Below are 27008 nucleotides of genomic sequence, written 5' to 3'. Positions count from 1 at the left end.
CTCCTCCTGACTTCTCAAACAATTGCTGTTTTGACCCAGTCCAAGGGTTTTGCTGAGTCCAAGGTTGAAGACAGCAATGCAGTCTCTGGAAAGGTAGCTCTGACTCCATTTTTAAACAGCTTCACTAAAGTCAATTTTGACATCTGAAAGAAGGAGATTAGTGAACTTGATTTTTCTTATTAGCGTTATCATGCTCTGAATTTATTTGATATGGCCCATGCCTCAGGGCCAGACAATCAACTTCTGGCAGAAGGAGTTTATAAGTACACAGTTGCTTGTGTAGTATTATATTTATTTCTATTTTTTTATTTTTTGAGGAAGATTAGCCCTGAGCTAACTGCTTCCAATCCTCCTCTTTTTGCTGAGGAAGACTGACCCTGAGCTAACATCTGTGCTCATCTTCCTCTACTTTCTACATGGGATGCCTACCATAGCCTGGCTTTTGCCAAGCGGTACCATGTCCTCACCCAGGATCCAAACCGGCGAACCCCAGGCTGCGGAGAAGCAGAACGTGCGCACTTAACCTCAGCGCCACCAGGCCAGCCCCTGTACTATTATGGTTAGGTGCACCAGTGATACCAGGAAAGCCATGTGCACACAGGTTTTTTTTCTCACTTGTTGTCTCTGATGTCTTAATTCTACCGTAAGTATTTTCTCCCCTTAGTTAAAGAAAGTCATTCTATTAAAACACAAATGCTTTGGGAAAAAATTTAGATTATCCAGTTTTCAGCAAAATATTGTTACCTGTGCACCAGCTTTAATGGGGAGTGGGAGTAAGACTACATTGTCTGGAGGGGAAGCCATGTTGGTGAAGGTTAAGTTTGGATCCTCCCTAAAGAGTGTAGCCTGAGGAAATTGGCATCCCTGGAGAAAGGGAAGCACCTGAGGGAAAGTGAGTGTGGAAAAGAATCAAAAGAAGGTGACCAAGGGGCTGGCCCCGTGGCCGAGTGGTTAAGTTCGCGCGCTCCGCTGCAGGCGGCCCAGTGTTTCGTCGGTTCGAATCCTGGGCGCGGACATGGCACTGCTCTTCAGACCACGCTGAGGCAGCGTCCCACATGCCACAACTAGAAGAACCCACAACCAAGAATACACAACTATGTACCAGGGGGCTTTGGGGAGAAAAAGGAAAAAATAAAATCTTAAAAAAAAAAAAAAAGAAGGTGACCAAGGAAGATTCCTCCTCCTCCAAATGTGCACCAGATAAGCAGAGAATCGTAGTAAAGCTCTTAGGCATCTCAAATATATCATTTTCTTGAGTTTACCTGGTGGAAAATTACTAGCAATTACTTAGGAGGTTTCAGATTTGCACCAACAATATCTCCTACAGGAGCACATTTGGTGTTTTAGCAGTGGGGTCATCACACAAAGAATAACAATACATGATGAAAGACATTAAAAATTATCACCAAATCACTTTACCAAAAATTAAAAAGATATTAACTTAAATGAAATTTGCCTAATATTTTAGCTTTATTAAAAGCAGGGAGAAACTCTGTAACAACAAACAAGATAAACAAGTAGACAAAAGTAACTGCAAATCTATGTTTCCTTTTACTCCAGGTGATGTTTCATAAGAAATGCAAAACTACCTGACATATTAGGATATATAATCTGGTACATCCCTTCCATGTCTTACTTTTTTTTGCTTGCATAAATTTTCATTTACATATTTGTGACAATTAACTGCAGTAAGACTCAAGATGTACAGCTAATGTACATGATTATTGTACATTTTTTCAGAACATCAATCAATGGTAGGCATTTAAAGTACACATAGTAACCTATGCTTGTGCAGCAATGACTCACCCGCACCATAAAATAGTACTCAATAAATGGGCAATGCACAGACTATCCCCTAAGCTGCGAGGTCACACAATGTCAAGGGACACCAATTTCTTTATTATCTATTTGATCCCTGGAATGGTACATCCCTTTCACTTCACACCAACTTAAAATGTTCACGTGCCCAGTCAATATAAATAAAACAGATTACCTCCTAATGTAGCAACTCTTCTTATTTGCTCCCATCTGCCCTCAATCACTGTTGAGCTCCTGCCTTGGTTTAGAAGTGGGACTTGAGTGGTCTCTCACAAATATAGGAGTCTATGTGTCATTAATTTTGTGAATTTGTAAATGTCACTTTAACACGAACTCACCACAACATTCCGTAAGGGTATTTGAGAGAATTATCTTTTCAGACAAATTTGTTTCATTGCACTATATTCAGGAATCTATTGTGAGTAATTTGTATGGATTCAATGAAACAGTGTCTATGGGACTGTAGAAGCTTACTTATCACCACTAGTTTTCAATATCTGTATGATATTATGGGTTTATTAGACAAAAGTCAAGACGTATGTGATAATATATGAAATATATGATAATATGTGGTAATAATTAGATAATATAAACTCTGACTATGATAATGCCAAATTGCTTTTATTTAAAGTCAAATCTCTTTGCTCTTAAAGGCTATTTCTTAGAATTCATTTTAAAGAAGACTCTGGCTGTGGTAAATTATGTATGTAAAATTTTACTAACATCAGGGTTTATATGATACAAAGAATGGTATATAAGCTAAGTGGCCCTTAGCAAGTTATAGATTGAATCAATTAGTATACATTAATAGAAAGGGATATTACCTCTAATCATGATACTCTTTTATATTTATAAAGTATATGTAGTCTGACATCTTTTTTTTTAAAAACTAAACAATTATCCCTAGGCAATGTGATTATCAGTAGTTTCTCCTGTTTTTACAAAAATCATTTGTAAATGTGTTTAAGGGGAGAATGTTTGTGTATGTTTATCTGTGTAAGTGTGTGAGTGTGAGTGGGCATGTATTTATTTTATAAATTATGGAAATGAAACCAAACGCACATATAGGAATTGGTGAACTGGAAATAAGGATGTTCTTTGACTGGGTGAATAAGTACAATATTGGGCAGAAAGGTATTAATGAAAGGAACTTTTTATAAAAGGTCTGTGTTTTTCTGAGTCACACTGCTTGTAAAAAATATCAGATGATAAATCACATTATTACATCTGTCACTTATTCCTCAGACAACAAGTGTTCAACACCCAGAGACCAGACACAGAGAGAGTTATGTAAGCCGGGTCAGTCAGGAGACAACACTGAACCCTGCTGTAGATAGACCTGCGCGCAACAAAGAAGTCAGTAGTTCGGGGCCAGGAACTAATATTTTTTGTGGTTTCTTTCATTCATGTTTTAAATTTCTTTAGTCCTTTTATCCTATTTCAACTGAAAGCATGTTATAAATCCAAAGGAAGGTATGAAATATAACACAAACATTTATTTAAACTACTTCTATTGATCTATTTATTTTTAAAACTTATGTACATAGATTGCAGGGCTTACAATAATTTGCGATCATGGATTGTGAAGGTGATTGGAAATTTTTATCGTTTTGTGTTTCTTATCTCTACTTTTATTGCTATAAAATCTTTTTATTTTTAAGGAAAATATTTGTTTAAAGATGTGTCTATAGGGACAGATATTTTAGCGAGTTCAGGTCAAGTTTTTAGAAACCTGCACATTGATCACTAGATCAATATTCAGATGTCCTTTTTCTGCCCTTCATCTCCCTTCAAATCCACCTTCCTTAAATTCTCACGGAACAGAGGAGGTCACAAATGACATTATATATAACATAATTGGTTTGGATAAAATATAACAGTGGGGCATAGAATTCAATTAGCCTCCCAAGGACAACCAACTCGTTTAAACCAAAGGAGACAGATTTCAGAGATATTCAAGAGAAACAGGGATCAAAGAAAGGAATAAAACATTGTTACAATTTTTAGGCTTGGGATGGGGGACAGTTCAGACTCTCTCTGAGATCATGGGACAGTGGTCACAGAAACACTTTTATCATGTGTCTTACACATCTGACCTGCTGGTGAATAGATCATGCAAATTCTGGTCAATTAGGGCAGCGGGACTCGCACAGTAACCAAACTCCCTTTCTTGCCTCTCTGTCATTTGTGCTACTAGCATCTCTACAATTAGCTCCCAAAAATTCTTCATAATCTCCCCTGAGCCACAGCAGCTGTCAGAGGGAGTCTGATTACCCCTGGCGTTTCCTGGCTGCGCACTCTAGTGTATCACTCATGGAGACTCATCCACGCTCTTCTCTAGCAGACACCACCCTCCCTGCTCCAGGGGGTCCTGGACCACAGATGATCTCTATCCCCTGTTAATGACGGGATAGGATTCAGTAGGCGGGATAGGACCTGAGGGCCTAATGAGGAAATGGGAGTGTGTTATATGGAGGAACCTGCCATAGCTCTGCTGCTGCACAATTTTGTAGGAAAAACAAAGAAATATCTCATTACCTGCATCTGTCACTTAACTATGCTTTTCTATTACAGGATACAACATTTCTAGAAATTTGAAAACAAAAACTATCATGTCGTAATATGTAGATTGTCTAGACCAAGTAATTGTAAGAACTATTGCCGTGATTCTGAGGACTTCAAGTTCTTTTTTTTTTTTTTTAAGATTTTATTTTTCTCCCAAAGCCCCGAGTACATAGTTATGTATTTATTTTTGGTTGTGGGTCCGTCTAGTTGTGGCATGTGGGACACCGCCTCAGCATGGCCTGACAAATGGTGCCATGTCCACGCCCAGGATTTGAACCAGCGAAACCCTGGGCCGCAGAGGCAGAGCGCGTGAACTTAACCACTAGGCCACAGGGCCGGCCCCAGGACTTCAAGTTCTTAATCTGTAAGATAGAAATAGCAAAAATTATCATAAATATTACATAGTTTGGTGTAGAAATAACGTGTTTAATTTGGATGAAAGTGTCCTACAAACTCTTTACAGTGCTATACAAATGGAAGCAGTATTATTATTATTATTTTATCAATTTATAATTTATATGCAATTGTACATTTCAGGGAGATAAGTTTACCAACAACGGACTTAGCAATCTCTCTTTTTCTAATTGCTGCAAAATAGGAAGGAATGGCAGTTTAACTGTTAAGATAATATTATGATATTACCCTCCACTTCCATTTCTTTCTTAACCAGGGATTTCCAGACCTGAGTGATGGCTGTTGAGAACTGCACTGTGTTTACTGACTTCCTATTCCTAGGACTTTCTGACAGACAGGATGTGCAGCAGGGGCTCTTTGTTCTATTTCTGCTGGCTTGTGACATAATTGTGATTGCCAATCTAGGGATGATACTGTGCTCCAGAAGGGTGCCAGACTCCACGTGCGCATGTCTTATTTCCTGAGCAATCTGTCATTCTGTGATGTTGGCTACTCCTCTACTTTCACTCCCAAAATGCTGGCTGATTTCTTATCTGAGCAAAAAATGATTCCATATAATTTACATGCCATTCAGATGTATTTTTGAGGGGCCTTTGCAAATGCGGGATGTCTCATATTGGCCATCATGGAATATGACCTTTATGTAGCCATTTGCCATCCTCTTCTTTATACAATAGCCATGTCCAGGAGAGTCGGTACCCAGCTAGTGGCCATCGTGTATATGGAAGGTTTGGTTGATTCAGTAATCCACGTGTTGCACATTTCATTTGCCATTTTGTAATTCTAATATCATCAATCACTTTTTCTGGGACATCCTAGCCTCACTAGCTCTGTCTACTTCAGCCATAACTGTCAATGAGATTGTGGTGTTCACTTTTGGTAGTTGTGTTCTGGGATACAGTATCATCACTGTCCTCTTCTCCCACAGCTACATCATAACTACCATCCTTAGAATGAACTCAGCGGAAGGAAGATGAAAATGCTTCTCTACATGCACCTCCCACGTAACCACTGTGCCTATATTTCATGTTACACGCTGGTTCATGTATTTGTGATTCAGGTTATGTTACTCCATGGACACAGACATAATGGCCTCTGTTTTGTATAAACTTGCCATTCCCATATCAAACCTACTCATCTACAGCTTAAGGAATAATGATGTGAAAAGTGCCCTGAAAAAAATCAATCATCACTAAATTATCTTCTGGGTAAAATTGCTTTTTCACCAAAAAATATTTATGTAAAGATTCTGAGAGCTAAAGTTCAGGTACTTTGACATCGTTTCCTGTAGTCTCACCAATACACCTTCTAGATATTTGTTATTGGTTATCATTGTGCCTACATTGAGTGTAGAGAGCCTTCAGTATTGATCTTATCCTTGTCTCCAAGCTAAGGAAGAGTAGTAATAGAATAATTTTCCTGTTTTGCAAAGAAGGTCTGTTTATAATTCCCTTCTGTGTTCATGGTTGTTATCCAGGGAAACATCATGGGCAGAGCAATCCCTCCCCCCATGTCAACTAAACTTTCTCTTTTAAGTTTCCAAGGTTCCAATATATTTTTTTAAACCAATAGTTTAATAAAGTTGCTTAGGCTAAGTAAGTGTTAGTGGGTTACATTACATTTATTTGTATCTTTCCTTTGTTCTATTATCACCCTATAAATGTTCCATTGTAGCACTTAGAAGTTTATAAGTAATAAATTAATAACTAAGAATAAATTAAAAAGTCCTGCCCTCCCTCAAAGTTCCATAAATGTAAGTCCCTTGTCTGTCTTGTCCTCCAATATTTCTACTTTGCAGTTTACGATACTCAACTACAGGATGACATTCAAAATAAATTTATTCATTTATTGAATAAATGAATGAGTGTTCCCTGCAAAATGCAATGATCATCATCCCCTTCCATTGTTAGTCTTTCCACATCACATCCTTCTCACACATCCACCAATGACTGATGGCAAATATCTTTGTCCAAATACAATGTTATCAATGACTGTGTGTAGTTGGTTAATATTATAGTCAAGTTTTATATCTTGACTCCTTCTTTCATCCTGGCCATTGAATCTTTAAATGTAAGTATGACATATCAAAAGTAGGATTGGGTATAAGTCTAATACAGAGAACAGACAGATACATTATGGGGATAGGGTGTGTAACTATATTTTTTAGAAATAGAACAGTAAGAATGTTCAATAACCCAATAAGTAAGTGGTCCAGTTTTAAAGTCAGAGGTGGTAATTTTTAACCTCCCTGGACATCTCTCTTTCCAGAAACACACTATGAACCAGGTAATAATGCAACTCTAAATCACTATGGCATTTAACATGCCACTCTTTTTTTCTATACCCATGTTACCCTTATGTAAAATAGGGAATTCATCTAGATTAGCTCTAAGATCCTTTCCATCTGATGCAATTTGTCTCAATGAAATATGAATCTACTACTGTGTAAACCCATCCCAGTACTGGAAAGGTTTTGAAAAAGAAAAATAGATGTCTCTTCTTTTTAACACCAAGGAATTGTACTGCATCTCTTGGCTGTTTCAACCTCAAATAGTGGTGACAATAAAGCCAGCCAGATAGTATGAATTTCAGAAGATCAAACACTTAAAAATGACCCTTTTTAGTGGCCTATAATTCAAATTCAGAAACTCATAGACATTTCATAGAAGCAAATATCCAACTTTATTTGCATTCAAGGAAACAAAAATAAATACCTAAATGTAGTATTATGACTCAACTACAGACTGGTTAAAATGAGAATGGAAATATCACATATTGGTGAGGATGTGGAGCAACTGTTGCTCTTACACATTTAGAATAGAAAATGAGGATTAGCACTTTACTTTGTAAAACTGTACAAAAGTATCCACTAAATCTAGACATATAAATGTCCTTGATGTCAAAATTCTTTTCCTAGATTTATACCCAAGGGAAATGAGTTAATCTGTCCACCCAAAGACGTGGACAGTTATATTCACCATTGTCTTATTGACAATAACACAAAACTGAAAGCAACTCAAATTTTTACCAACACAATAGATGAAGAATTGACAAACTTCTCCTAAAAGTTGTAAGTCATAAATATTTTAGAGTGTGCAGGCCATAAACTCTTTCTCATAATCACTCAGGATTTTTCTTGTATCACACAGACACGCAAAAAAACCTCAACCATATATAAATAAAATGATGTGTCTGAATTCCAATAAAACTTTATGAACCATAGTTTGCTGACTCCTGTTCCAAATTAGATAAATAACTTTGGTAAGTTTGTACATTGGAAACTACACAGCAATGAGGATGAGTTAACTATTTCCACATGTAACAACATGGAAAAATCTCACAAACATAGTAAACGAGTTGAGTAAAACGAGCAAGACAAAAAAAGCATAAAACTGTATGATTGTACTACTATATACCTCAAAAATATGAAAACTAACCTATCATATTGTACATCAATTTGTGATGGGTGTGGGGATGATTTCTAAGATGCTACTAATGTGTTTTTGGCCTGGTTGGGTGGGGGGATCTTTTCAGCTCTGAAAATTTAGTTGCAGTATACTTTCTTCAGTGAAAGTTTTCCATATGCATATTATACTACAAACAAATTTCCACAAAACAAAGTCTATTCACTATCAGATTGTAGGCAATGATAAGATATATATTTTTTTAATTTATCTGTTCCTTGTACACAATGTGTTCATAATATATTTGTAAAATTAATATAGTACCTAATTTCCTTGAATAGCTCAGTATATAATTAATCTTCATCTTACTCAAAGTGCTGTCTTGCTTGCAGAACAACAATGTTTTTATCCACCCACAGGCATTTCTAATCTTTCCTCCAGCGGCAGGGAAACTGTGTTTTGCGGCCACTATCAGGAAATAAAATCTGTGTCATAATGCTTAATGTTTCAGGGACAGACAACTATTTTCTGAAGAATGTGATCTTCTAGGTAGTCATATGCCTACATAGCATTGCTTTAGTGTCATCTGAAAACCCTTACATATGAATTTTTTTCACTTGCTTGTATCTGATGTATAAAATTTCTCCTACAGATTGTCTTTTTTCAATTATTTAAGAATTCTATTCTTAGTTAAACAGATCCATTTGAGAGTTAAATTAAGTTATGCAGTTTATAATAATATTGTAGCTCCACAGACTCAGGTTTACATCATTGGGAGGGGGTAGAGCGAAGGGAAGTTAGTCTACAGGGTCTGGAAAAGCAGCCCTGTATAAGAAGCTACAGTTACATCCTGTTTGAACAAAATGTAATCTAAGGGATTTTCACATCCCTGAAGACATGAAAGCAACTGAGGGGAAAACTAATTTGAAAAGACCAAGGAAAATTCTACATCCTCAAATGTGTACCAGAGAACTAAACAGTGATAGCAAGCATCTTGAATAACACAAATGCATCAGTATCTTAAGTTTAAATGGTATGTAATTATTAGCAATTAGTTATATTGTTTGAGCTCTTAATAAAATATCTCTCACAGGAGTACATTTGGTATCTTAGTATTGGGAACATAATGTGAAGCATGGCAATCTATTCTTTGAAGGGGTCTGTCTTGATTCACTCAGAATGTGACCATTATGGAGGGTATCCCTGAGAGTTGCCATATTGCACAATTTCAGGAGCCACCACATTTTTTTATTTTCTATTTACTCCCCGGAATTGGACAATTCAGCCATCTCCACCTCATTTTTTTCCCACACAAATGTTAATAATGTTCAAGTGTTCATAGTAATAAATATAACACAGTATTAGTCATTTTCCATTCCAGTAGACTTTTCTATGGAGGTATGTAATACATTTCATAAAAAATATCTGAACTCAGAATAGGAGTTTGATGATGATATTATGTCTTATGAATGTTTACAAACTTTAAAAGCAATTTCTAGGTGTTAAATTATGTCCATAAATGATGTTTGATTTGAATTCAGGATGCACCTCTCTGATTTGCGTAAGAAATCTTAATATACCTTCTTACTGTTTTTTTCTGCCATATTTTAGCAAAAAGTTTATTTTTAGTTTGCACAAGCATGCACACATACATGGAGCACTATACAGAAAATGTTCCATAGGTGTGTGTGTGTTTGTGTATGTTTGTGCACGTGTGTGTGTACATGCTATAAAATTGACTATAAACATTATCCCTACCAATTATTAAGCAAAACTGAACAAATACTGTAGCAGTTGCTACAGAAACAGGATACCAAATCTAATACAACCAATCTTCTTCCACCTCAATTCAATTATGTGTGTCCATGCATATAGAAACACACACACACTTACAGAGACTGCATACATATATACACATACTGCATTGTGTTCCTGGAGGGTAAACAACGTGGCTTACTGACATTATTTTTTCTTCTTAGGCCACATGATAAAATTGCCATACTATATACACATCAGTGTTCTGGGGACACTTCTCCATCTCCAACGTTCCTCATATTATTAATTTACTATTGAATATAACACGTATCTGAACTGCTATTGCAGTATCACTCATTTCTTGTAAGGAGTTAATAAAATAACTGTTAAGGAAACTTAAGTGCATCATACATTCTTATTTATAGAAATTCTTGTTTTGCCTCACTAAGCAGAGAGGAAACTATAAGATGAATAGTGATAACTTTAACATTTGTGAATCAGCCGTCATTGTAAAAGTGAATGTATACCGCAGGTGTAAGGTCAGTACATTTTTCCCATTGTCCATTTCCAAAATTGTTAATAGAATCGAGATATTCTTGCAAACCACATCTATTCTCACTATTAATGCAATTTAGGGTTGATTTTAGGTACTCATCTCGGAATGTGTTAGGCTTTCATTCGCTGCTTTTGGGATTTCTTCATAGCCATTTAGTACTGGAAATTTTAGTTTGAACTTTCTAGACCAATTAGTTCTGCTAAGGAAACTTAGAAATAGAAAATTTGGATGGTATTCTGATGAATCAAAGACAAAAAGATAGTTAAAGAATTGAGTCTAGAAACAAGCTTCCTTTTTTTAATAGAATATATATATCTGTGTGTGTGCATGAAAAACTACATGATAGTAAAAATAAATGCTTTCTGAAATAAAGTTTCTCTCTGGTTATATTCTCTCTATACTATTCTGGTTGTGTTTTACTGTATAAACATTGCATGGCTTAAAACAGTGATCATTGGTCAATTATTCTATCTTCCTTATGTTGACTGGGTCACAATGAAGTATTCAACTGAAAGTCGAGACAGGCTATAAGGTCTTTCATAACTGGCCCCAGGATGAGAATGCCTAGAAAGATTGACTCAGCTGGTACCCTTCCATGTAGGCTCAGAGTCGGTCATATGGTTTATCCAGAAGGATAGTTGGACTTCCTATGTGGAAGCTCTCAACAGAGACATATAACATTTCTGCTTACTTCTGTTAGTCAAAGTGGTTGAAGAAAAGCACAAGTTCAACAGGAGGATATCTAGGAACTATGCCTCTAAGGAAAACGGTGTAATGATGTGTGCAGTCGTCTTTAATTGCCCAAACTATCATAGTCCATTGCAGAACTTTGAGGTTTCCCCTTCCAGATTCTTTTATTAAGAGTTTTTAACACTTTAAGTAAATACATGAGAAAATGTGCAACCTTTTTATTCTTTGTTTTGCACATACTTACAAAGCCACTGAATGAAGCAGCACTGGAACAGCAACCACATAGAAGGAAGAGTGACAGGCGTTTCAATCGTTATTGTGTTTGTGAAAGCAGAGTTAGCTCTGGGACCTTGGGAAGTAGCCCAGTCACAACAGATTCCAAGATGGATAATCAAGGTTTAAGAAGTATGGAGAATTCCATTGTCATCTCTTGGGAAGTATTTGGGGAGGATATGAAATTCAAACTTACTGCTGTTCTCAATTACTTAAAGAACTAGTATGGATAGTAGCAAACTAAATGTATCCCAGAAAAATGATTATCCATGGAAAAATTTTTGACTGAATCATCCCAACACATAGGAACTATATTAGCAGATAAAAATTCCGAAAGCTAGTGTATTGCTATTCATACTCCAGCCTCCACTTCAAGAAACTTAAAATATTTAACATTAAATATTTAGGGTACAATTACCTTTGCAAATCCTTGTTCTACGGACTTTGGGGAATATAAAATTAAAAATTGAATGTATTTATAAACCCTTAAATGTAATAGAGATTTTTATATGAATAAAATAAACATAACTAAAAAAATAGTCTACTAAATGTAGAGAATGTGATAGAGTCATAAAATCAACAAAGTGTGGATGGATGAGATGCATTTTGGGGATTGGAATGAGACAATGCTTGTTGAAGAAAGTGACCTTTATAGTTTCCATTGACAGGAATGTTTAATCATCATTATTAATACCAACTAAAAAGTAGAGAAGACCTAAATGGCCATTAACTGATGAATAGATAATGTGCCACATTCAAAAATTGAAATATAATTCAGCCGTATAAAAAGAAATTCAGAAACTGCTAAAACATGGATGAACCTTAAAAACACTATGCTAAGTAAAAGAAGACCACTAATAAGAATAAAACACCCCATATAATATATAATGCCAAGATATGAGCTACCCAGTATAGACAATCTCCTATAGTCAGGAAGCAGATTGGTGGTTGCCAGGAGTAGTGGGGAGGCAAGAAAGGGAGTTGCATGGTAATGAGTATGAGTTACTTACTAAGATAAGGAAAAATGTTTTGGAATTAGATAGTGGTGATGGCTGCACAATTTTGTGAAAATATAAAAACTAAAGGAGTGCATATAGAAAGGGTAAATTTTATAGTATATAAAATTATGTCTCAATAAAAATAGTAGCATCAAAGAATAGCAATATTCCTAAATGAGGTGGTGAAAGATAATGCTTCAAAAATGAGAGAAACAAAATGAAAAATAGAAAGGCGATGGAAATTACTAAGTAGAGGATCATTTTGTATTTTATTGAATTGCTGCTTTGACTGGAGACAGAGAGTATAGATTCAGTGTCAATGTCAAGCTCAACAAAAAAGTAATTTTCACTTCTATTACTGTCAGATGAACGTGTTGACAATAGTGAAGAAATAAGCTTTGGTTTGTGCTAAAGTTGTTGCTGTACTCACAGGGGAAAATACAGAACAAGGAATATAATTAATCCCATGTTAGCATACACTGAAGCCTGAGGGTGGAAGCTTCAGAGATTTAAGTCCCAAATGCTACCTGATAAAATAAAATGCTATCTGCCTACTTTTCAGCTACGTGTAGCGAGTACAGAAAGCACTGCTCATCTCAGGTAGGTTCCTGAGTCTCCAAATTTAAGAAGTAGTGGGGATATTTTTGAAAAAAGAGAAATTTGTAAATGATTGACTTTACATCTGCTTTAATAAACTGAGCAACCTATCATCAAAAAATTATATTTTTTCTCAGAACTGAACTGACTGAAATTATTAGGATCCACAAAATAACATTTTAATGATTTTATTTTAATCTAGAGTCACAGGAGAACTGTTTATCACTGGGGAAGTATGTACATGAATTTAAGTTTTTTTGTTTCAGAAATAATTTAGGTACCACATTACAAATAGAGACATGCATACTCACCTCCATGTGAACCACATGCTATATTTACTTAACTCTAAGAAAAAATAAATCAGCAACATTCCTATTCTCATATATCAACAAAGACATATATACATGCAAACACATGACATACACATAAATATACACATCCATAAAGAAGAGAAGCCTATATGTCTCAGGAACGTTTATTGTCCCTCATCCTGTTTACATTTTTAAAATTTAAGCATCTATAGAAAAACCAAAGAGATGCAAATGCATGTGTTACATTCTATCATTTTCACTTCTTTTTAGCACTTTTCTTTGGTCAAGACGGTCATCTGTTGGCACCAGACAACTCCCACAAATAGGGAATGAGTATTGCGACAGAGTAATAACAGATTTCTAGAGGAAAGGTTTAATGCTTATTTCATGTCTCACCAAAAACTAAAGGTAACAGAGCAGGAACAGTAAAGTAATCATTTCATTATTATTAGGTAATGGTATTCATTGTTTCTAGAATTAACATCAAGTCTTTTAAGCCAATCATATTTTTTGAGGAACATAACAATGGTAATCATTTTTTGCTTCCATTTGACTATTTTCAGGCTTAGAAAATGCTCAGTCCTACATCTTACAACCTGGTCCCACTAACATTGTTGTCTCTTCCATATTATATTGAATGCAGAATTGTGATATTAATTCATCTAAATCTACTGCCATAGATAAGAAAGTTAAAGCCTGGAGAAATAAATCTTATACAAAATCACATAGATCATGAATGATATGTAACTCAGTTAAAAATTTTCCAATATCTGTCTCTATTTATTTTTTACCATTATCAAATATATAGCAATCCTTCTTTAAAGACTGAGTACATGACTGGATAATTTTTTGACTATTAAAAAACAATTATAGAAGGAAACTGTATTCTGCCTTTCAGATATATGTGGATGTCCAGAAAAATTAAAATGTATCTATCATTTTTTGGATTATTTCTTCATAAATTTAGGTAAGAACAAAGAGGAATGGTTGGCGAAAATTGCTCCTCCTTGAATGGATTCATTTTCTTGGGAATTTCCAATAACGCTGGGATGAAAGTGATCCTGTTTACTATGTTTCTAGTTGTTTATCTCATTAATCTTTTGGGAAATCTTGGAATGATCATTTTAATTAGAATGGATTCCCAACTGCACACACCGATGTACTTTTTCCTCAGCCACCTCTCATTCTGTGACCTCTGTTATTCCACAGCAATTGGTCCCAAGATGTTGGTGGACGTATTTGCCAAGAACAAATCAATCCCCTTCCTTGGCTGTGCTCTGCAATTCTTCATCTCGTGTACCTTTGCAGATTCTGAGTGTCTATTATTGGCCGTGATGGCCTTTGATAGATACAAGGCCATTAGAAACCCATTGCTCTATGCAGTCAACATGTCCAATAGAGTGTGCTCTCTGCTCATGGCCGGGGTTTATCTCGTGGGAATGGCAGATGCTTTGATACACACCACATTAACGTTCCGCTTATGTTTCTGTGGGTCAAATGAGATTAATCATTTCTTCTGTGATTTACCACCACTTTTCCTCCTTTCCTGCACTGATACACAAGTCAATGTGTTGGTATTATTCACTGTTTCTGGCTTCACTGAACTGAGCACCATTTCAGAGGTTCTTGTCTCTTATTGTTATATTATCATATCAGTCTTGAAGATCCACTCAGCTGAAGGGAGGTTCAAAGCTTTCTCCACCTGCCCCTCCCACTTAACTGCTGTAGCAATTTTCCAGGGAACTATGCTCTTTACATATTTTAGACCGAGTTCTTTATACTCCTTAGATCAAGACAAAATAACCTCATTGTTTTACACCCTTGTGATTCCCATGTTAAACCCTCTGATTTATAGCCTACGGAACAAGGATGTGAAAGAGGCCCTAGAAAAATTGAAAAATAAAAGATTGTTTTAAGTATGTATATTATGTGTACACACACACACTCACATGCATTTAATGATTGCTGTTTTCATAAAATTATATAATATTATACAAGAGAGACATAATTTTCTCACATTTAAATAAATGAGTATCTGTATTTATTTGATCTGTATTTATGTATTAAATATCACTATGTTCTCTTTGCTCATCTAGATGCTTTGGAGTTCATGATGAATCCAGTAGTTTCTATACAAATGAATCCTATAGTCTAGAAAAATAAATAAACTTTAATTAACTAAAGACTCAAATAATTCATATTAAGGCTCAAAACTTTCATAAAGTAAAAAACTGAGGTTAAAAATCTAGAAAAAATATCAAAATCTAGTCAGTAGAAGAAAAGCTTCCCTGGATGGAGATGAATATTTGAATGGTCTTAGATCTAAAAAAAAAAAAGTGCAGTTTGGGGAACAGAAAGGATTCTAGGAAGAGGGTCTGACAGTTACAGAAGTCTTGAGGTGGCCGGTTTCGTAACATTTTAGCATTAAAGAATCCCAAGGATAGGTTATAAAGAGCCATGTAAAGTGCCTTGGTAAATTACATCATTGTGCTGTAATTATTTTATTTATTTTATTTTGTAAAGATTGGCACCTGAGCTAATATCTGTTGCCAATCTTCTTTTTTATTTTTCCCCTGCTTTTATTTTCTCCCCATATCCCCTCAGTACATAGTTGTGTATTTTAGTTATGGTTCCTTCTAGTTGTGGCATGTGGGACACTGCCTCAACATGGCCTACTGAACAGTGCCATGTCCGTGCCCAGGATCTGAACTCTGGGCCACCGAAGGAGAGTGCGCGAACTTAACCACTCGGCCATGGGGCCAGCACTTGTGCTGTAATTATTTACTATCAGCTCCTCCATCACTTCCTCCAGGAAGCTTCTCTTCCGTTCCTCACCTTTCTCAGCTCTAGTTAAATGCCTTTTTTCAGTTCACAGACAACTATCTCCTTTAAGCATTCTTTTAATATCACCCTGTTTATTAAATTAATGCCTCTAATATGAAATTGTGAACAATCTTTGCTCAAGGACTGAGAATTCCATCCCTGTTATCCAAAGCTCCTGCATAGTGTTTGGGACATCAAAAGGCAAAACAAACATGTATCCAATAAAGTAAAACTGTGCATAACATTTTTGACTGCTTTTATTAGTTGTCAGTAACATAAAATTAACTAAGTTGTGGTATGCAGCTTGAATATATATATATATTTTATAACTTTTAGGAAAGTACATAAAGTGATTGTGGATACTAAAGTAATAGATCTGTAAAGACATACATGTTAATTACACTTGAAGTAAAGAGCATTTGTCTATGTGTGTTTTTGATATTTATCTATTTCATCTGTCTCTGTTATGACTTCTGATGGTTAAAGCACTGAATCCGCATGTTGAGACAACACGGATATGGTCATATATTTGACAGACCTTGGAAGACTCAAGGTCAGTCTTTATTATCCATTACAACTATAGAAATCAACGGCCACTGAATGTCTTGGATTTTTTAGCTGCCACTGTAAAATGCCTTTGTGGGAAAACATTTCAAAATGGAAGTAAAGCCCAAAAAGATTCTCTGATTTTCTAAGGGACACTGTGACCTATCAGGTAGTATTATGATGGAAAACATCCTATGGACACTGTTTCTTTTTTTTTTTTTCTTTTTGACAAAAGGCTTTAAGGATTTTCAGCTGAACTATATTTCCTCAATTAATACATACTCTTCTGGGATTGTTACTTATGAGTAGCAGCATGGTAGAAAACATTGTTTGAAATTTATTGTCTAAGAAAAATGGGATTTCCGTTGATTGCCGCTAATTTAGAGGATGTAAATATGTCATCTAATTAACTTATCTCCCTTCCTTATGGCAAATATATATTGTAGAATCTGAAGACTGATTTTATCTGCATATTAACAGTTTTATCAGAATGAGAGGGTTTGAATTAAAGACAAGATAATTTTAAGCTCAAAACTGAAATTCCAAACTTAGAATTGACTGAATTAATTGTGGGCTTCCTCTCCCTGAATTTGTTAGGTTGAATAATACATTATAGGGACTATTTTTAGGAGATACATGAGTGAAATAGATGCTTGGGCAGATGTCCTATAATGACTCTTTTATCCTGATGTGCTACATAAATAGGGAACACCACATCCAAAGCTTTTGATGTTTTCTAGCCTGTCTACTTCAATTTTGATCATCCTCTCCCCCTTCTTAGTCTCTCTACATCACATCCTTCTCACATGTCCCCAGTGACTGATGGAACATATTATTGTCCAAATAAAGCATTTTGGGGATTAAAGGGAAATCTTTAATGATGGTGAAATAGGAAGCTCCTGAACTGCCCTTTTCCTGTGGACACACCAAATGAACAGCTACACATGGTACAATTTCGTCTGAAGGAAATCGAGAAACTAGCAAGTGACTCCTACACATCAGAAGAATGAAAAAATATCCATACTGAATTGGCTAGGAAAAACTAAGATAAATTGTTGTAATAAATCCAACCTGCAGCACAGGGACATACAATTGGAAGGAAACCTCTGACTCTCAGTTTCTCCCTCAGAAGTAAAGGGTTTGGACCCCAAAACTAGAGTCCCAACATCTAAGACTCTCAACAGAGGGGCAGATCTCCAAATCCTCTAGTCCTGAGAGCCAATGGGGCTTGTTTCCACAAGGCCCCCAAGAGTGTAGCAAATAAAAAAGTAGTTATTAAGAGAAGCCATAAATAGTTGCAGCTATCACACCAGAGTTCAGAGCACAGACAGAGGGCAGAAAAGCCTATCTCTAAGTCTTTCCCTGAATGGATTCTATATGCATACATTAAAAGCTGCTGCCTGAGGGACAGGCTGCTAATTTAGCATGCATCTTGTGGCTGACTGAGATCCTCCCTGGAGCCCAGAAAAACATGTGGACACCTCTGCCACTTTCTCACTCTTGCCCCCTCCAAGTCGCAAGTATATCCCTGGAAGGAGCTTGTACATGCATCTGCACCTCAGCTTTTGTGGCTGCTACTTGAGGAACATGCCCCGAAAAATCCCAGCTCTGATAGCCAACAGAGCTTCCATTCAGAAATGCCACAGAAGTTTGAAATCATACCAAGCACACAATGATATGAAACTAGAAAACACATAGAAGAAGAAAATAGGAAAATTCACAAATAGGTAGAGAATAATTCTACAGCCACATCATAACAACCATCTTAGAATCAACTCGGCAAAGGGGAGAAGCAAAGCCTTCACTACACACACCTCCCGATTAGCCACTGTGGCTATATTTTATGGCACACTTCTGTTGATGTATTTGAGACCTAGCTCAAGTTACTCCATGGACACAGACAAAATGGCCTCCGTTTTCTACACAGTTTTAGTCTCTGTTAAACCCACTGATCTATAGCTTAAGGAATAAGGATGCGAATGGTGCCCTGAAAAAGTAATTAACACTAAATTATGTTCTGGGCGATTTCAGGTGTTCACATAAAAGTATTTATTTAAAGGTTTTGAGACCTAAAGTCCAAGGACTTTGACATGGATTTCTGTAGTCTCACCAGTACAATCTTCTGGATATTTCCTGTTACTTACGTTTGTGCTTAAATTGAATGTAGAAAGAAGTCATGACTTATCTTACTCTTCTCTCCAAACCAAGGATGAGTACTAATAGGTTCACTTTGATTTTGCAAAAAGCATAGTTTTACACCTCTCTTCTTTGTTCATGGGTATGCCTCTGTGATATAAAATGGGCGTAGAAACTATGTCCCCATTTCTAGTCAACTTACCCTCATCAACATTCCAATTTGTCTTTAAACAATGAGTTTAATAAACTTGTTGAGACAGAAGGGAACGTTAGTGGGTTAAATTAGGTTTGGGTGCCTCCTTCCGATGTACTAGTGTCGCTCTGTAAGTGTAACATCATAACACTCAGAAATCTTTAATTAGTAAATGAATAAATAAGAATAAAAAAGAAATCTCCTTCCCTCGACTAAAAGTTCCATAACGGCATGGCCCTTGGCTGTCTTGTTAACCATTTTTCTGCTTTGCTATTTACAATGCTCAGCTCTAAGATGCCATTTAAAAATATTTATTGAATGAATGAATGGGAGTAGCTTGAAAAACTGATGGAAAAATGAACTTTTTAAAATTTACCAAGAAAAGAACTACTTTCTTTAATTTTATTCAAGTACGTTCATTTTAGATTATATCCATCTGCACTTGCTATCTTTTGGCCTTGGCTGAAATAAGAATCTGGGACAGAGATTCTTCGATTTAAAAATCTTCTCAGAGTACTCTGCAACATTCTTCCTCAATTACATCAACAGACATCCCCAGGATCAGCAGCTCTGGATTTGTATTGCACCCCACAGTCTTCACTTCAGCCTGTGGATTTCCCTTCTTGCCCTCACTCAGGAGAACAGATTTGGTGCTATTGACAACTTTACAGAAACTGCTTGAATGGAAGTTAGTGGTAATGTATCTGGACCTTCTTTCTCAAAGGGAACTGGAGAAGAGGATTCCATTTCTCCTATGTGTTCATAGCATTATACTAGTTAAAATAAAAAAAGAAAACTTAAAGTGCCCAATTGATTATATTTAAGTTGTTAAGGAAGAGTTATTGACATAAATATATGTTCCCAGGAAAAAGAATGAAAAGTATTTTTTTAGAGTTCCATTTGTAATGATTTATATTGGCTTTCTGTGTATGTGTGAAATAAACTGAAATCATATTGCAAACAAAGTTTTAATAGTGGTCGTTGCTGAGTGGTTGGATGCTTGGTAATCCTGCAATCTATTCCAAAATCTTCATTAAGTTAATTGAATATGTTGTTCACGCTGTAATCAAGTGGTAATTAATCCAGTTGTGAAAAACATAACACAATTTTAGCTTCTCAAGAGTATTCACTTTATTTTAGGTTGTCGTCATGAAAGGAACATGGGAACACTCTTTCCGGTTCCCGGGAGGAAAGATCAATGGGCTATACAGGTTTTTCATTCAGGTCGTCTTCCCTAATTTATATATCTCTTTAGAGTATAAAATGTGCTGAGTGTTATACAGTCAAAACATAATAGGAATAAAAACACATATTAGAACACGCAATTTTTAGCAAGTAATTTGTCTTATATTACAAATTGAACAGTTTTAGACGAAAATATTTCATTTTCTCATAAATATTTTGTTTTATAACCTTAAATGATTTATTTGTTTTTCATAGAATATGTCACACACCAGGACCTATCAATCACTGTCCAAACCTCTTTCCAACTCAATGTACTTTATTAAAAATACATTAAATATATTCATATCTATAAAAATTAAGCATATTTTATGTAAAATTAACCTCATTGGCCGTCTTTCACATAAATGTGTAAGGAAAATATATTCTTCTTTTCCTTTACCTTTTCCCTTAAAAACTTTGACTTAATAGCCTTTACAGATGGTTAGGAAAACAGAGTGTTTTGTTTTTGTTTTTTATTCATTTTAGGAAAATGATAAAGATGGGAAAGAGTCTACAGTAGGAACCAGACTTTGAAGTGAGACAGTCCTGAGTTCAAATCTATATAATATCATTTACCTGTTAGCTCTGGGACCATAGCCAACTAATTCTCTATCAGGGACAAAATCTCTGATGCTAAAAGAAAAGAAGGAATCATTCATGGCATCATGTCATGAACTGAAGTCTCCAGGATCCGTCTTTGTCCACTTTAGAGCCTGCTCACCCGATCTGTCAGAGTCCAGGTGCAGATCCCAGCCTCCAGTCATGTTTGGAGCTCTCAGCCAACTTACTTTACGATTTCTTTTTCCTGACCATGCCTTCACTCTTGGTTAGAATTGAGCATGTTTCTTCACAGTTACCCATGTTGGCCACACCATTCCAACCTCTAGACCAGATGCTGTTCTGATCTAAGGTTAGGACCCCACATTGCCATGAAATGAGCTTATAAAGTCAACCCCAGAGTTATTCATTTTATGTTATTCTGTATGGTCCTATCTCAAGGGCCATGGCTGAAATGGTACACTTAGCTGCAAAGGAACAAACATCCTCCTTTTGTGATGATCCCATGCACTTCAGAGAATATTTTCTGCTCAGTACTTAGGAAGAAGTGTTTGGTTCTCATCACCCTCAAGCTGCCATTCTGTTCTTCCCTATTGAAAACTCACACTCACCAGAGCCTTAGTTCACCACTGATCTGGATGGACAAAACTCTTTTGGTCAAGTTGGTTCCACTGTGGTAAATGGAACTGTGGCCTAGAGTTAGAACCCAGCATATCTTATTATTGCCAGAGGGTTTTAATCTCTAGTTCATTCTTTTTCTCACTACTCAAACTCACTTTTGTGTTAGGACTTTAACTTTAGACTTTCCAGCCATACCTTCTCTATGGGTCATGTCCTAGAAGCTGACCAAACTATCATTTCACCATTTGTTCGTTTCAGTTCCCATCTCTGCCTCTCAGAAGATAGCCTCCCTCCGAAATTTTAGTTGTTTGCCTAAATAAAGAGATTTCAGACTGAATATATTCTTGAGAAAATATCCGAAGAGCTATACTTTTATATAGTTGATATTTGCAAATTGTTTTTTGTTGTTGTTGTTGAGGAAGATTCACTCTGGGCTAACATCTGTGCCAATCTTCCTCTTTTTGTTTGAGGAAGGCCCTAGGCTAACATCTGTGCCAATCTTCCTCTATTTTGTGTGTGGGTCGCCAACACAGCTTGGCTGATGAGTGGTGTAGATTTGTGCCCGGCATCAAAATCCATGAACTCAGGCCACGGAAGCACAGCATGCCAAACTTAACTACTATGCAATGAGGCTGGCCCCTGAAAATTGTTTTTGAAAAAGTCACTATACTTGAAGATATCTTGCAATAGTCATGTGTATATATAGTACCCCTTTGGAGATGATCCAAAAATACTAAAAGAGAAAAATATAGTTCCTGCCTATTACTGGCATATAATCTAAATTATACACAAACCATAGTAAACATACTCATGTTTATTTCATAAAAATTTACTCAGTAGCTACACTGGGGAAGATAGTATGATAAAGAGGCAAGGAATCAAATCAAGAATAATAATTAAATAGCAAGCATAGTAAAGGAATAGAACAGACACAACTAACTGCATGATTAGACAGAAAATGCTGAGAGTCTTAAAAAAAGCACAAGAGATTCTAGTGAGGTTTATAATTTGAGATGTTGTCTATAATTGAATCAGCTGTCAGGAAAAAATCACATAGGAGTTGATATTTAAGGAAGGGTTTTTAGAGTGAGTAGAGTTTGAACAGCTAAGGTACAGTGTGCATGTATTCAAGTGGAAACAATTAATGGAAAATGAGTCTCAATGAATTGTATTTATTTCCTTTCACAAAAAGAGAGTAGTGATATATCAATGGTCTAGTCAATATTGGGAGTAATTGTGGTAAAATTTAGGCTAGAGAGAGAGAAGGAGTAAGAATCTGAAATATAGAACATTATGTTCATGGTAAATCTACTTATGGAATAAATATTTAAAAAATCAACTTTATTTTTTAATCAGTTCCCTATTAATAAACATTTAGATTGTTTGAAATAATTTGCTGCTACAAAATATGATGTAACAAATACTTTTGAAAGTAGTGAACTTTTATAGATTAAATTCCTAGAAGAGAATTTCTAGTTTAAATGGCGCACAGATATTTAATTTTCATGTGTTAGAAAAATTATCCTCATAGAAAATGTTAGAAGTTATCCTCTATAGACAACAATAATTTACACTTCTACCAACAATGAAGGTGTGTTATAAAAATTTCAACTTTAAAATGATGAAGAATTAAACATAATACAGATGATGTGAGCAGGCTGGTTCAGACATTAGATTCTGACCCTAATCTGTGGTTGAGACCTCATTACCCACAGAATTGGGGAACATTCACATTAAACTGGTTTTTTTCATCAGTTAGAATCAAAGGCCAAGAAACAGAAAGGCTGTAAAGTTGTCAAGCTTCGTTTCATATTTTAAGAAAGCAATTGTTGGCTAATCAATTTCCTAAAGGCATTTTTGACATCTTTGTTCCTTAGACTGTAAATTAGGGGGTTCAGCATAGGTATAATCAATGTATAGAACACAGAGGTCACTTTGTCCATATCCAGTGAATGACCAGTGCTAGGCCGCAAATAAATGAAGATCAGGGTACCATGGTAAATAGTGACCACGGTCAGGTGGGAAGCACAAGTGGAGAACCCCTTTCTTCTTCCCTCAGCAGAACCTGTTTTAAGAATAGCTGCTATGATGCAGACATAAGAGAGAAGACCCATTAGAAGGCAGATGGTCTCCACCAAACTAGCAAAGACCACCAGAACAATGTCATGTATGTAAGTGTCAGTGCAGGACAGAGATAAGAGTGGGGAGATATCACAAAAGAAATGGTTAATTTCTTTGGAGCAGAAAGACAGATGGAAGGTGTTAGTGGTGTGAATAATTGAGTTCATGGTGCCCCCTAAAAATGCTCCAATTGCAAACTGGCAGCAAATCCTCTTGGACATAATAACAGTATAAAGCAAGGGGTTGCAGATTGCTATGTACCGGTCATAAGCCATGGCAGCCAAGAGGAAAGACTCCATGTCAATGACAGAACAGCAAAAATAAAACTGTGTGGCACAGCCATTGTAAGAAATGGTCTTCTTATCAGAAAGCAAATCCACAAGTAATTTGGGGGCAATGACGGAGGAGGAACATGCATCTATGAAGGACAATATGCAGAGGAAAAAGTACATAGGGACGTGCAAGTAGGAACTGATTGTGATTAATAAAATCATCCCAAGGTTCCACTTGAGGGTAACAGAGTAGATGAAGAAAAACACAGCAAAAAGAACACTCTGAAGTTCTGGATGGTCACTAAATCCCAAGAGAAAGAACTCAGTCTTCGCCGTGCAGTTCTCCACCTCCATTCTCTGTGGCACTCCTAGACTTTGAAATTGTGGCAGAGTAATCATGGCAATGTTAATAATCATGTCAATATTAACAAAAAATAAAAATAAAATGATCGAAATAAATAGAACAGTAATTCTAAACCCACTTGGGCATCCTGATAGCACCTAGACATATCCAGAGTTAGAGTAATATAATGCGTAGGTTTCACTTTTATTTTGTTACTTTGATAATTTGCTATGTCTGTGCCTTAAAGCTATTGTTTTCGCATCAAATGGTACCACCATCAAACCAGCTGCTGAATTCTAGACCTGGGTTTCACTCTTACTTTCTTCAACTCTCTCATCTTCCACGAATGTCAAGTGATGGTGGTCAACCATACTACTAAAGAGCAAAGTCTTCATAAATGGCCTTTTTTCCCATCTGTGTTGTTTTCGTTTATTTCCAAAACAAATAAAACCATTGCTCTTCCAAGTGAAGCCTTGTATAGACAGAGGAGCAGAAGTTCTGAATTTCTTATCTTGAAATGTGGCTTTGCCTCTGAGGAACAAAGAAAGTCCTTAGAGTTTTTTGAAATCCACTAATAAAATAGAAAGAAGAACGATTCTGATTTAGTTATGTAAGTGACTGAATCATAACTCTGTCACTCAGTAGTTGTGAAACCTTGGGCAGGCTAATTAATCACTGAGTTTCACTTTCACCATCTATGATAGGATAATGTAGTACCTTACTCGTCAAATTATAATTGTTAAATGACTTTTTTCTTACAGCCTCAATATCATCGCCATCTTGTTATTTCACTGTTCTGATGTTGGAAATATAACAGTTGTGAGTCAATGCAGTCACCTATTTTATTCTATATGGAAATGCGGCTGATATCCAAGGTTTACTCTTTTTTGTCACTCCCATTCCTTTACTTAATTTCATCCCTCTTTTTCCTCAGTTGAACCTCATAATTGGCCTCCTTCCCTCCAGTCAATCCTCACTCTACTTTCAAACATGCTAAAAAATCTATCCATAAACTACTGCAAGAGTTATATATATATAATAGATTTTGTATTATGTTTCCTTCTTGCTTAAACTCTTAAATGATTCCATGTCCTGTACAAGCTCAGCTTTTAAATACCTTCAGATTTGACATGTATTTCCATTTTCTATCCATATCCTCCATCTCAGAACCTGATCTAACAACATTACAAGAGTCTTACCCTCCTGCTCTTTCCTCAATTTGTTCCAGGTTTTCAATAAAACGAAATGTCTTTACTAAAACTTTGCATACATTTAGAGACACAGAGAATGAAATATAAATACCATAGAAATTGTGGATTCTGCATTATTACTCAAAGTTTATTTTCTACCTTTCTTCTGTTTCTAGGTAAATTAATTGAATTCTGGGTAAATGTGAATATCTGGCATTAACATATTTTCATCTTGTAATTTTCAATGGACTTTCATATCTAATTTAATTCTCATAGCCTTTTCAAATATGTTAATGATTCACTATCTCTCAATTATATTGAAAAGAACTTGATTGTTTCAGGCCATTTAGCCAGTCCAGGGTTGCATAGCTCGGCAATCAAAGAGCGAGGGCCAGAGATTGGAAATTCTGCATCACTGGGCTAGAGCACTCTTCAATAAACAATTCCTTCTAAGAGATGGAAATGTGTCAGAGATGGTGAAACTTAGGAAGAAGATTGGAGTAAATAATATCATTATTTTCCAAAATCTCAACGTCCCAGATTTGACATAAGGATATCAGTTTAAAACTAACTTCAATTTTCATTTAGTGCATGAGTTAGAACAGGCAGGTTTACTTCTTTCGACACAGTAATAGAGACAGTATGTTGTGATGATTAAAAGCATGGACCCTAGAGTCAGACTGCCTGAGTTTAAATTTGGATCTATCACTTAATATTTGTAGCACTGTAGCAAAATTTCAGTAGTTCTATGGTTTCATTTTCTGATATGTAAATTACATTTTATAGGAGCATTGCCTGCAGGTAATTATGAGGATTAAATGAGCAATTACACATAAAATATTTTGAAGAGTGCTCTTCACATAGCAAACATTCAATAAATATTAAGTATTATTATTCAACCATTGAGAAAAGTTTGAGCTTCCTTAGACATTAGTATTTATTATTTTATTATCAACCAAGTTTCTCTTTTTGCTCTAAAAAGGGTTAATTAAAAAAAGAAAGCATCATTGAGCTACTCCAACTCTTTTGGAGTTCTCTTTTGCTGAAATATATGTGGCTTCCTCCTTCGAAACTATCAATTGTCATTGAGTGACCATTCATCTATACATGTCTACAAATATGAGACATAAGATTGTCAGTTGATCTGGGAGTGGAGCAATGGCCACTGCTGTGAAGGTGAGGGAAAGAAAAAATTATATCCAGTGATTACTCTGCCATCATCTCTTTTGATAATTATGAAGAATAACTATTAAAAAGTAGGCATCAAAGAAAATCTTATCTTAGGGACTATGCTTAAATAAGCTTGGGATCTGAGTCCTAAGGAACAATCACTTCTTTGTGCAAGCTGTTTTCTGCTAAACCCCTTATTTCCAATCACAGAATTAAAGGTAATAAAGAAATCAAATTATATGAAGAATATTTACCTGTAAGAATCTTTCAAGGGTGTTACACATTTCAAGACTGAAAGAAACTTTCAGGATTCAAAAATGAAATATTAAAGCCAAATGGAACAATGGAAGGGGAAAAGAATAGAAGAAACAAAAAATTAAGTGGAGTCCAAAGAGGAGCCGAAGAATCTGTTCTTCTATGCAATTTTCAG

At 35.8% G+C, this 27008-nt stretch overlaps 3 protein-coding genes across 16 annotated transcripts in view; 2 read left to right on the top strand and 1 right to left on the bottom strand.

Moving 5' to 3' along the window:
* The window catches only part of LOC138916605 (olfactory receptor 5W2-like), a 184394-nt gene that overhangs the window by 112321 nt on the left and 45065 nt on the right, over window positions 1-27008 (top strand). For 3 of the 14 annotated variants that reach the window (XR_011423888.1, XR_011423880.1, XM_070229538.1), the window contains one exon: window positions 5726-10906. The exons of 8 other annotated variants lie outside the window; for them this stretch is intronic. The gene's annotated coding sequence lies outside the window, so the exon portion shown is untranslated. Of the gene's footprint in view, window positions 10907-27008 lie in introns of those variants that run through there. 3 more of the 14 variants (XR_011423887.1, XR_011423879.1, XM_070229537.1) reach the window with 1 other exon arrangement.
* LOC138916593 (olfactory receptor 5AP2-like) lies at window positions 4505-24292 on the bottom strand. Its single transcript, XM_070229524.1, has one exon. The coding sequence runs from the start codon at window positions 24290-24292 to the stop codon at window positions 23297-23299; it is 996 nt and encodes a 331-aa protein (XP_070085625.1). The 3' UTR covers window positions 4505-23296.
* LOC111772060 (olfactory receptor 5W2-like) overlaps window positions 14296-27008 on the top strand; it is a 28446-nt gene continuing 15733 nt past the window's right edge. Inside the window, exon 1 of the mRNA XM_070229534.1 lies at window positions 14296-27008. Coding sequence (XP_070085635.1) covers window positions 14365-15297 — 933 coding nt within the window. The 5' untranslated portion in view covers window positions 14296-14364 and the 3' untranslated portion in view covers window positions 15298-27008.

This window comes from Equus caballus, chromosome 12 (assembly GCF_041296265.1).
Source record: "Equus caballus isolate H_3958 breed thoroughbred chromosome 12, TB-T2T, whole genome shotgun sequence".
Taxonomy (NCBI): Eukaryota; Metazoa; Chordata; class Mammalia; order Perissodactyla; family Equidae; genus Equus; species Equus caballus.
This window is presented reverse-complemented; position numbering and strand designations above follow the sequence as displayed.

Coding starts and splice junctions, on each gene's coding strand:
- LOC138916593 (XM_070229524.1), bottom strand. CDS start 24,292: ATGATTATTAACATTGCCATGATTACTCTGCCACAATTTCAAAGTCTA.